General features: G+C 54.2%; 1 protein-coding gene across 1 annotated transcript; it reads left to right on the top strand.

Moving 5' to 3' along the window:
* Nucleotides 1–8581: 8581 nt before the first annotated feature.
* On the top strand, nt 8582–10680 carry ITPRIPL2 (ITPRIP like 2). Its single transcript, XM_029058208.2, has one exon. It carries the CDS (start codon nt 8727–8729, stop codon nt 10299–10301), a length of 1575 nt encoding a protein of 524 aa, XP_028914041.1. The 5' UTR covers nt 8582–8726; the 3' UTR covers nt 10302–10680.
* The last annotated feature ends 1501 nt before the right edge of the window (nt 10681–12181 follow it).

Raw genomic sequence — 12181 nt, forward strand, 5'->3', positions numbered from 1 at the left:
CCTCCTCCAAGAGACCTTCCCAAACTGAGCCCCTCCTTTCCTTCTGCTTCCCCTCCCCTCCCACCCTCTGCTCCTCCCCCTTCCCCTTTCCCCTCCCCTCAGCACTGTGCTCATTTGTATATATTATTTATTTTGTTAATGAGGTGTCCATCCCCTTGATTCTATTTACCTTGATGATGATGTCTTGTTTTTGTTTTGTTCTGCTTTGCTCTGCTGTCTGTCTCCCCCGTTTAGACTGTGAGCCGGTCATTGGGCAGGGATTGTCTCTATCTGGTGCCGAACTGTACATTCCAAGCGCTTAGTACAGTGCTCTGCACAGAGTAAGTGCTCAATAAATACTATTGAATGAATGAATTACCAACTCTATTGTATTGTACCCTCCCAAGAGCTCTGTATGGTGTTCTGCACACAATAAGTGCTCAATAAATACCATTGATTGAGTGACACTATCCTGAGTTACAGTGCTCTGCCCGTAGTGAGCCTATGTTGACCGATCTCACTAAGGCTGAATCCCACTTCACACAGTCCTCACCGATCCTGTTATCTATTTATCCGAAGGGAATTAAAATGAACAAAGCATCCAGATCATGTCATCAGCCAGTAAGAAACTGACTTTCCTAAAACTCCCAATCTCAGTATAAACACAAGATGGAGCTGAGGAGAGCCGAACTATCCCTTTGCTTATTAATGTCTAATTGTGTTATGTTTTTAGTTTAATTCTCATGGGCTTGAATTAAATATTGCACCATTTTATGGGCACAAAATTGCATTACATGCTCATTAGCCTCCATTTATTGCTTTGTGCTTGCCAGGCCAAAGCTTCCCTTTACCTAGTGGTGTCTGCACTAAGTGTGACTGACTCTGGTAGGGTCCCGTTAAGTCTCAAGTCTCTGGTTAGAGCTGGGCTGAAGCAACAGAATTCCATGGGGAAAGCTATGAATAGAAAAATATCTCCCGTGTGAAAAGACAGATTTTCCCATAAAAAAAAGAAAAAACATAAACTCTGAAACAATCTGACTTACTCTGAAATTTTCCATTGCAGGACAATTGGAACATTTGTGGTTGGAATGACATCCATTTGCCTTTTCTTGCAAAAGGGACTTGTCAAGTTCCCCACTTCTGGAAAATTTGGTGAGCAAACTCCATATAGTCAGGTGATCCAAAAATGATTTTGCAGTTATAGCAACAGCCTGTGTGTGAAGGACAATCATATAAAATGTGGTAGGGAAATGAATTCACTCTCTATTTTTATTGGTATTTGGAAAGCACTTACTATGTTCTGGGCACTGTTCTAAATGCTGGGCTAGATATGAGCTGATCAGGTTGAACGTAGTCCGTGTCCCACATGGGGCTCATATTCTTAATCCCCATTTTCCAGATGAGGTAACTGAGGCATAGAGAAGTTAAGTGACTTGTCCAAAGTCAAACTGAGAAATGCTGGAGCCGGAATTAGAACCTAAGTCCTTCTGACTCTCAGGCCCGTGCTCCATCTACTATTCAATTCTCAGGAATCTCTATTTCCTCTCACTGACCATATCATTATGAAACCTGGGCACCAGAATATCATTTTGAAGTGGGTGTCTCCACTGGTTAAGAGACTGGAGGGTTGGGGAGAGTTAGGGGCTTAAAGTCCCCTAATGTCCTGGGTCATCTGTACTACTAACAATAATATTTATGGCACTTGCTAAGTGTTTACTATGTGCCAACCACTGTTGTAAGTGCTGGGGTAGATACAAGTTAACCAGGTTGGACCCAGTCCCAGTCCCACGTGGGGCTCCCGGTCTCAATCCCCATTTTGCAGATGAGGTAACTGAGGTACAGAGAAGTGAAGTGACTCGCCCAAGGTCACACAGCAGACAAGCAGCTGAGCTGGAATTAGAACCCATGACCTCCTGACTTCCAGGCCTATGAGCTATCCATTATGCCAGCCCTCAAGGTCCAGTAACAAGGATGAGGCTATTGGAGTGGATTAGGGATGTACTGGCATACTACTTTTATTTCTACTGATAGAATAATAGAATCGGAAGGAGAGATCAGACCTTGTCAATCTGGATTCGTCACTCCTGACTTTTTGGCTTGGCCAACCGGGAAGGTGTTTAAGCATAGTAGTGGAAGATGGATGAGTGGCTAATCCCAAGGGGACGTATCAGTGACTTGGGTGTTCGACTCGGGAGATGGGTTAAGTAGTGAACCACAGGACTTAGTCAGGGCACCGGTACTTCTCAAATGTCTTTACTAGTCCTCTTGGTGAAAGAACTGAGAATTTGCTAAGCAAATCTGTAGACCTGAATTTGGTGGCCTTCCTACAGTCTGGAAAATAGAAATTAAATCCAAAGTGGCCTGGCTACGTCGGTAAAGTGAACCCTTCAATAAGAGAATGAAAGCTGATGGAGATATATGAGATAGTACACTGCTTGAGCACAAAAAAACCAAACGAAAATAAGGGGATCGGGTTAAAGAAACCCGGCACAAATTCAGCAGAAAAATTCTGGGTTCATAACTGGCCAGAAACTGAATTGGAGTCAGCAAAGTAGAAACAGTATGTTCTAGTGGACAGAGCACAGACCTTGTAGTGATAAGGACCTGGGTTCTAATCCCAGCTCCACCACTTGTCTGCTGTATAATCTTAAGCCAGTCCCTTTACTTCTCTGTGTCTCAGTGATCTCTTCTGTCAAATGGGGTTCCACACTGTGAGATGTGTCCAACCTGATTAGCTTGCATCTACCCCAGCACTTAATAGAGTGCCTAGCACATAGTAAGCGCTTAAGAAATAACATTTATTAAAAAAGGAGGAGATAGCTAAGGATCTAAAAGCCCCAGGCCCACCTACGTACCTGTGTGCAAGATTATAAAGGGTCTTAATGGGGGAACCGAAAAGTATAGTTTTACCACAATCTAAAACCATAAGGAGTCCTGACCTACATTATACAATCGACTTAAGGAATACTGCACACCAGTCACTGCATTTTAGGAAAAGTAAAATAAGGCAAGAAAGATACCAGACAGGAGTAGTTTTCGTATGCAATAAGAATAGGCTGAAAAGATTAGGAGTCTTCAGTCTGAAAATCCCAAGTCTGAGCAAAGGCATAATTGAAGTCCACAGAGTCTCGAAGGGGTGAGCCGGGTGAGCACCCAATTACCATTCTCCAAATCCGACACCACCGAGGCTAGGGAAGAACTCGTCTAAACTTGGACCTGGAGGATTCACAGCAAGCCAAAAAGGAGCCCTTCGCACAACGAACTAGACACATATGAAATTTGTTACTATGGGAAGTTGGGAAGGCAGAACATTTCAAAAAAAATAAGAAAGGTTGAAAAATGGAAAGGCCCCTAAATAGCGGGAACAGAAAGGATGTTAGAGCAAGATGGTAGAAATGTCAGGCGGCTCAAGAATGGGTTATTATTTGGGAAAGGCGGGGATTTGAGACGGTAAACCTTAGCATGAAGATGAATGCCTGGGAGGGCAGTCCATCACACTGGTGTTTTGAGCTCTCTATGGTGCCACGCTCAGACAGAATACTGGGCTGACTTGACCCGGCAGTGAAATTACTCATGTTCCAACTGAATGTGGCTGAGATGCAGAGGCCTACCCATTCCTAGCTTGGGCAGTGGCTAACGAGTAGAAGGCAATCTGCTACCAGTCAATACTCACCTGTGCTGGGCAGTAGAGGCACGGGAGAGAGTCAGGGGTGGAGACTCAAGTTTACTGCGCTGAAGGAGGCAATGGGAAACCACTTCCAGAAAACTCTTATGGATCCGCTACCGGAATGATTGCAGATGGAGGTGGGGTATTCTGGAAGAAATGTGTCCGTGGTGTCACTATGGGGCGGAGACGACTCGACGGCATGAGACAAGACAAGAGATGTAATTTAGGGCAGAGAGTAGAACAGCTGTTAATGGGCTGAATCCGAGAGGGAGGCTCCAAGCCACTCCCATGATAATATTAACAATAGCGATAATAACTGTCGTATTTGTCAATCGCTTACTATGTGCCAAGCACCAAGCGGTGGAAAGGTACAAGATAATCAGGTCCCACGTGGGTCTCTCAGTCTAAGTAGGAGGAAGAACAAGTATTGAATTTCCATTTTGCAGGTGAAGGAACTGAGGCACAGAGATGTTAATTCAATCAATGGTATTTATTGAGTGCTTACTGTGTACAGAGCACTGTACTGAATGTTTGGAAGAGTACAGTATAACAGAGTCGGTAGACATGTTCTCTACCCACAGTGAGCCTGCAGCCTAGAGGACTGCCCGAGGTCACACAGCAGACAAATGGCAGAGCCGAGATTAGAATCCAGGTCCTCTGACTGGCCTGTGCTCTTTCCACTAGTCCACATTGCTTCTCCTCATCTCCGGAGTTCTCTTGTGTGCACAACAATCCAACGGGAGAGATTGCATATGCAGCAAGGAAGGCGGGGCATCTTGAGGAGAGAAATCTTGCCCAGGAGCAAAAATTTCCATTTCTATGAGCTCGTTGTGGGCAGGGATTGTGTCTGTTTATTGTTATTATTATTACTTATGGCATTTGTTAAGCGCTTACTATGTGCAAAGCTTGTTCTAAGCGCTGAATATTGTACTGTCCCAAAAGCTTAGTACAGTGCTGCGCACACAGTACGCTGTCAATAAATACGACTGAATGAATGAATGTGGCGGTGCTGGGATTAGATCCCAGGTCCTCCAACTCCCGGGTCTGTGCTCTTTCCAGGAGTCTACGCTGCTTTGCTACTAAACACTGAACTCATCAAAGCACTGTACTAAGAGAGCATGATAAAATGTGTTGACACGATCTCTGCCGTCTCAGAGTTTATAATCTAGCAGGGGTGACAAACTCTAAAATAAATTACAAGTAGGAGGAAGAAATAGAGTATATAAGAGTATAAGAGTATATAAGTGCCTAAATTCCACAGGGGCTGTGAGTTCCTAAGTGCTTAGATGGTGAGAAAATCCTGAAATGGCCCTTGGGAGGGTATGAAATGTAGATCTTTTTCATTCTTTCATTCAGTCGTATTTAAATGAGCGCTTACTGTGTGCAGAGCACTGTACTAAGTGCTTGGAAAGTACAATTTGGCAACAGAGACAATCCCTACCCAACAACGGGCTCACAGTCTAGAAGGGCAGAGTCAGACAACAAAATAAAACAAGACAAGTGAACAGGCATCAGTAGAAATGAAGGGGGGAAAAGCTTCCTAAATGAATTTTTTTTTTAAACGGTATTTGTTAAGTGCTTACTATGTGTCGAACACTCTTCTAAGCGCTCAGAAGAGCTTTGAGCTGTAGTCTCTCAGGTAAGAGGGGGGAGGGAATTCCAGGCTGGGGAGTGATTGTGAGCAAGAAGTGAGTGGCAGGAGGGATGGGAAAGAGGCTCAGTGAAGTGGAGAAGAAGAAAGCGTGAGCAGAGGTGTAGTGGGAAAAGAGAGTAGATAAGTAGGATGAAGAAAGTTGCTTGGGTGCCTGAAAGCCAATGGTCTCTGTTTGACGCAGAGAGGAATAGAGATTTATAAGCGGAGAGACGAATGCAAACTATTTTAATAAAATGTGCAGGCATCGGTGATGTTTGGACTGGAGACCTGGAGGTCAGCAAAGAAGCTGAGGGAGTCAAGCCAACATAAGACGAGTGCTTGAACCCATGTGGGGGTCATTTGCATGGAGAGGAAGGGGCAGATACTGGAAAGATGCCAAGGAAGAACAGGAGCTGACGACAGATTGAATTTGGGAGTGCAAAGCGACGAGTCAAGGTGGTTATGGGCTTGAGAGACAAGGATGGTGATGTTTTCAAGGGTGATGGGGAAAATTAGGTGTTGAGTTCTGTACGATCGATTGATTTGGGATATGCTGGTCTTGAGGGATCGGTGGTAGCCAAAGCCACAGACGCAGACGAACTCGCCGAGAGAGGGAGTGTAGATTGAGAAAAGGACCCAGATGGGAACTTTGAGGGTTTCCTCCCGGAAGAGTGAGGGAATGGGACACAGACAAAGAGAGGTAGGGGGAGAACTAGGAGAAAGGGACGTCAAAAACAAAAGTTTGAGAGTGTTTCCCAGGACAAGGGAGTGGTCAGGGAGGAAAGAGCAGGGGGCTGTTTGATGGTGACCCTGGAGAGAGTGGCGAACGTTTAGGAAAGGGGGTGGAGAGGAGGGTGGGGGGTGGGGGGAAGAAGGGAGAAGAGAGAGCGGAGGCAGTGGGTGTATGCTGGCCTTTATGGGCGTTTAATAACCGTGGTATTTGTTCAGCGCTTCCTACGTGCCAATCGCTGTTCTAAGCAAGGTAATCAGGTTGTCCCACGTGGGGCTCCCAGCCTTAACCCCCATTTGACAGATGAGGTAACTGAGGCACAGAGAAGTGAAGTGACTTGCCCGAAGTCACCCAGCTGACAAGATCTGGGATTAGAACCCACAACCTCTGACCTCCAAGCCCGGGCTCTTCCCACTAAAGCCACCTTACGTTTGATCCGGAATCGGGGTGGGGGGAGAAGTTTATTTCCAGGTAGCTGGGAGAGGTGGCCCCCAGGGGGGTTTGGGAGCCAATTTCCCAGGAGATGAACTAAGGGACACCCGGGATGGGCCCAGGGCAGGGAGAGAAGGAGAGGCAATCCCGGCCCCCGGCGTCTCCGGCCCCCGGCGGCCCCTTCCTCGCAGTTTCTCATTTCCAGTGTGTTTCCCGTGGGATGTTCCCTTCCCACTTGTGTATATCTGTGTATATTATTTATGAGTCTATTTTATTAATGATGTGTATATATCTGTGATTCTGTTTATCTATTTTGATGGCATTGATGCCTGACTACTTGTTTGGTTTTGCAGTCCGTCTCCCCCTTTTAGACTGTGAGCCCATTTTGGGGCAGGGATTGTCTCTCTCTGTTGCTCAACTGTACCTTCCAAGCTGCGCTAATAAATACCACTGGATGAATGCCTGACTGCTTGTTTTGTTGTCTGTCTCCCCCGTTTAGACTGTGAGCGTGTCGTTGCACAGGGATCGTCTCTGTCTGCGGCCCAGTTGTCCCTTCCCAGCGTTTAGTCCAGTGCTCTGGACCCAGTAAGCGCTCAGGAAATACGATCGAATGAATGATTTTATTAATGACGTGTAGATATCTGTGATTCTGTTCATTCTGATGCTATTGACGCCTGACTACTTGTTTTGTTTTGTGGCTGGCTCCCCCTTTCCGAGTGTGAGCTCGTCGATGGGCAGGGATCGTCTCTCTGTGGCCCAGCTGTACCTTCCAAGCGCTTAGTCCAGTGCTCGGCACCCAGTAAGCGCTCAATAAATAGGACTGAACGAATGGATGAGTGTTCCGGCCCCTTCCCACGGGATCCATCCCCTCCTCCCCGTCCCGCCTCGGCCCCGGCGGCCGCTTCCACTTTCCACGTTTCCACTTTTGCATTTGGGGGCGGGGCCGGTCCGGAGGAGTCTCCCCCGCTCCCGGGCTGGGCTGCCTTTAAGGGCTCCCGGACCTCGGCAGTTCCTCCCCTCGGAAGAGGAAACCCCCGGGCGGAGTAACGGGGCCGGACGGCGCGGGAGCCGCTTTCCTAAGCCCGGAGCGCAGCGTGTCGCGCAGCAGCGGAGCCCCGGACAGAAGACAGCGGGGCAGGGGCCGCGGAGGACAGCCGGGCCCGGAGCCGGTACTGGGGTCGAGCTAGGAGGGGGACAGTTGCGACAGGACCGGGCTGGAGGACAGGAGGGGACGGGACGGGACGGGACGGGACGGGACAGCCCGGCTGCGGGACTGAGCCCCCCGGACCAGATTGGGGAAGGACACGGACGCCGGGACGGACACGGGAGGGGGCCAGGGCCTGGGCCCGGGCCAGGGCCAGGACCTGAGCCGGGGCCAGGGCCAGAGATTGAGCAAGGGCCATAGCCAGGACCCGAGCCAGGGCCAGGGCCGTCGCCAGGACCCGAGCCAAGGCCAGGGCCAGGGCCAGAGACTGAACAAGGGCCACAGCCAGGATACGAGCCAGGGCCAGAGTTTGAGTAAGGGCCAGAGCCCGGACCAGGACCCGAGCCGGGGCCAGGGCCAGGGCCAGAGACTGAACAAGGGCCACAGCCAGGATACGAGCCAGGGCCAGAGTTTGAGTAAGGGCCAGAGCCCGGACCAGGACCCGAGCCGGGGCCAGGGCCAGGGCCAGAGACTGAACAAGGGCCACAGCCAGGACCCGAGCCAGGGCCAGGGCCAGAGACTGAGCAAGGGCCAGAGCCGGGACCTGAGCCAGGGTCAGGGTCACGGCCAGAGACTGAGCAAGGGCCACAGCCCCGACCAGGACCCGAGCCGGAGCCAGGGCCAGAGACTGAACGGGGGCCACAGCCAGGAACCGAGCCAGGGCCCGGGCCAGGGCCAGAGACTGAGCAAGGGCCAGAGCCCGGACCAGGACCCGAGCCGGGGCCAGGGCCAGAGACTGAACAAGGGCCACAGCCGGGACCCGAGCCAGGGCCAGGGCCAGGGCCAGGGCCAGAGACTGAGCAAGGCCCAGACCCCGGGCCAAGACCTGAGCCAGGGCCAGAGCCAAGACCCGAGCCAGGGTCAGGAACAGAGACTGAGCAGGGGCCAGAGCCAGGGCCGGGACCAGAGACTGAGCAAGAGCCAGGGCCAGGACCCCTCGGAGCCGCCCCCCCGGCCGGAGAGAGGGTGCGGTGCCCGGCGGTGGGAGCGCCCCGGCCCGGGCCTCGGTCCGCATGCCCGGCCGGGGCCGCCGCCGCTCGGGCCATGGGCTGACCTCGCCCCGCTGCCCCGGGGCCCCGGCATGTCGGTCCGCTACACCCTCAACCTGCGCGTCTTCTGGCCGCTGGTCACCGGCCTGTGCACGGCCCTCGTCTGCTTCTACCACGCCCTGAGCGGCGGGGGCGGGGACCCCGGCGGCCGGCCCCCCGACGGCGGGACCCCCGGCTTCCCGGTGTTCAAGGCCGCGCTGCTGCTGCTGCTCGGCTACCTGGTCCTGCGCTGCCGCCACGCCGCCCGCCAGCGCTTCGCGGCCGCGGCCCCCCGGGCCGGCCGGCCCTCCTGGCCGTCGGCCCGGCCCGCCGCCGCCGGCCCCAGGCCGGGGCTGCGGGTCCTGCTGGAGAGCTTCTACGAGCACGAGGTGCGCCTGTCCCCCCACGTGCTGGGCCACAGCAAGGCGCACGTCAGCCGCATCGTGGGCGAGCTGGTGCGGGCCGGCCGGGCCCAGGGTCCCCAGGATCCCCAGGGTCGCCTGGCGCTGGCCTTCCGCGGGGACTTCGTCCGGGTGGGCAGCGCCTACGAGCGCCACAAGATCGGGCGGCCCGACGCCTTCGACGTGCTGGTGCCCCTGCGCCTGCCGCCCCTCGTGGCGCTGGAGCCCCGGGCCTGGGCCGCCCAGCCGGGCCCGGCCCCCGCGCCCGGGGCTTGCTTCGTGTGCGCCCTGAGGGCCCCGAGGGCGGCCGGGGGCCAGTGGGCCCGCGACTGCAAGCCCTTCGCCGACCAGTTCTGCGCGGACCTGCGGGGCCGGCCCCATCTGTCGTCCGGCCTGGTGCTGCGCTGGTTCCAGGCGCGGCTGCAGCGCTGCCTGGGCACCGTGCGCTACCGGCTGGAGGAGCGCTGCCGGGTCAGCCTGGCCCCGGGCGGCCAGGACCGGCCGCCCACCCTCCACGTCCTGCCCCGCCGCACCGACTACGGCTGCTGCCGCCTCTCCATGGCCGTGCGGCTCATCCCCGCCGTGCACCTGGGCGACGGGGTCTTCCTGGTGGCCCCGCCGCCGGACCGGCCTCCCGGCCCGCCGCCCCAGGCGCTCTGGGGGGTCAACACGGCCCGTCACGAGCAGCGCCTGCTGGCCTGGCTGCAGGACCGGGCCCCGCCCCAGGCCTGCCACCTCAAGTGCCTGCGGCTGCTCAAGGCCCTGCGGGACCTGGGGGCCCGGGGGCTGGAGGCCGAGGCCGCCGCCCGCTGGGGGCGGGTCCTCTCCTCCTTCGGCCTCAAGATGGCCTGGCTGGCCCTGCTGCTGCGCGGGCCGCTGCAGGGCTGGGAGGAGGATCGCCTGCCGGAGCGCCTGGAGGAGCTGGTGCTGCACCTCAGGGACTGCCTGCTGCGACGCCGCCCGCTCCTGCACTGCCTCCTGGGCGCCGGGGTCGCCGGGGTCGAGGCCCTGTCCCTGCCCCAGCTGCTCCGCGAGGCGCCCCCGGTCGACCTGCTGGCCGGCTTCGACGGGCGCTGCCGGGAGCGGGTGGCCGCCCGGCTGCTGCGCACGTGGCTCCACCTGCCGGAGCTCCTCGCCGCCTACGGAGGCCCCCGCTACCTGCTCCCCGGCCCGCCGGCGCGGGACCAGCGCGCCCCGGGCCACCCCTGGGACCTGCCGCCCGCTTAGTCAGTGGCAAGAGTGCGGGCGTGGGAGTCGGTCGGACGACCTGGGTTCTGGGTCACTCGGCGCCCGGGTCCCCTCGGGCAAGCCGCCTGACTCCTCTGGGCCTCGGTCACCTCATCTGCACAGGTGGGGCTGGAAGCCGTGAGCCCCACTTGGGACGACCCGATTACCTTGTATCTACCCCAGCGCTTATAGAACAGTCTTGGATCCGTGCTACGCACTCAACAAATACCATCATCACTATCATCATTATTATTGTTATGCAGCCTTGACCCCGGCCCCCGGGGAGAAATCGGGTGGGGGGGCGCTCCACCTGGCTTTCCCTTCCCGTCTGAAGCAGCGGGGCTTAGTGGCAAGAGCCCGGGCCTGGGTGTCAGAGGTCGTGGGTTCTCATCCCGGCTCCGCCGCTTCGTCAGCTGGGTGACTTTGGGCCAGTCACTTCACTGGGCCTCGGTTACCTCGTCTGTAAAATGGGGATCAAGACCGTGACCACCGCATGGGACGACTTGATTACCTTCCATCTACTCCAGGGTTGAGAACAGTGCTTGGCACATAGTAAGCACTTGACAAATACCATCATCATTATGATTATCCCGTCCCCGCCCTCCCCAATGGGGAAGGGACAGGGCCCGGTGGGGTTGGGGGCTGCAGCCCCCAAATTTAGGATAGGGGAGGAGGCAGGGGAGCGGCGAAAGGCCTCAACCCTTGAAGAGCAACAGCCTTCTTTCCAGTGCCTTCCTGGCTTCATCACCGGGGCCCGTGTCCTGAAAGGAGAATCGCGATTGGAATGGGCCTGGGACATCTCTCTGGCTCCCAGTTGTTTGATGTCTTCACTGGTTGCCAAGGAGGCAAGATTTGGGAACGCAACCCGTAGCCACCGGAGTGTCGCCACGATCCCGACTTCGCACCCTTTTAACGAAGCCGTGAAGAACGTGGAAGAACGTGACACGCAAAGACAACCACGGGTTGCCCACGAGCACAAGCACGAGTTGCCCACCCTCTCGGCCCCGACGGGTTCTCTGACCAGGGTGTGAGGCCAGTTTGGGATTGGAAGTGGGGAGGCGATGGGATTCGTCCTGCCTTGCCTTAAAATCACCACTCGAGTTTCTCTGAGAGCTCTTAGAGAAGCCAAATTAAGTCAGCAAAGATTTCCTGTTGTTTCCAGGTGGCGGGTACTTGATTTTGATTTGGTCTCTCTTTTTTTTTTTATGTAGATGTAAACTCGATTCCTAAATCCTAACGGGTATAACGTTCAGTGGAATAATTTGGGAGGTTCTCTGTGAACTGGAGGGGTAGAACATACAAATTGATGTCAATATAAATCGAGCTGCATAATGCGAGAACAAATTTGGCAGGACGATAAAGAATTAATTTACGCACAGATCTGCTAAAAAGTTAGCAGGCAGAGTTTGTTCAAGAGAAATTCCAGGAGAGAAAAGAGCACTTTATTTTGATAAATGCCTTCGTGTCATGGAAACCCATGCATTGAGTTTTCCGAAAAGGTCGTAATTTATGATTAACATTGCACAGCTGTGGGATTCCTCGGGCAGAGTTATTCATGTTGACAAAGTGCCAGGAGTAGGAAAAAAATGTTAGAATAGCGCAAAACGTTAGGGGAGAAACCATGAAATGTGTTTCTTTAGGCAGCTGGGATGAATGATGGGCAGAAAGCTCATTGTCACTTTTGGGATGAACAGACTTTGATTTTGCTGCATCACCTGTCAGATTCACCAATGGATTTGCAGTCTCAGTGACGGATGCAGCCCCGTGGGTCAATCGACAGTGTTTAATGAGCGCTCGCTTTCAGGCAAGGGCTTAATTTGAATTTGGCAATGGGATAACTGGGAAGTTTCGTGGACCTTAATTTTATTTCAATTAGCAAG

The sequence above is a fragment of the Ornithorhynchus anatinus genome, chromosome 2 (genome assembly GCF_004115215.2).
Source record: "Ornithorhynchus anatinus isolate Pmale09 chromosome 2, mOrnAna1.pri.v4, whole genome shotgun sequence".
Lineage (NCBI taxonomy): Eukaryota > Metazoa > Chordata > Mammalia > Monotremata > Ornithorhynchidae > Ornithorhynchus > Ornithorhynchus anatinus.

Excerpts from the sequence above, each read along its gene's own strand:
- ITPRIPL2 (XM_029058208.2), top strand. The coding sequence starts at position 8,727 with ATGTCGGTCCGCTACACCCTCAACCTGCGCGTCTTCTGGCCGCTGGTC.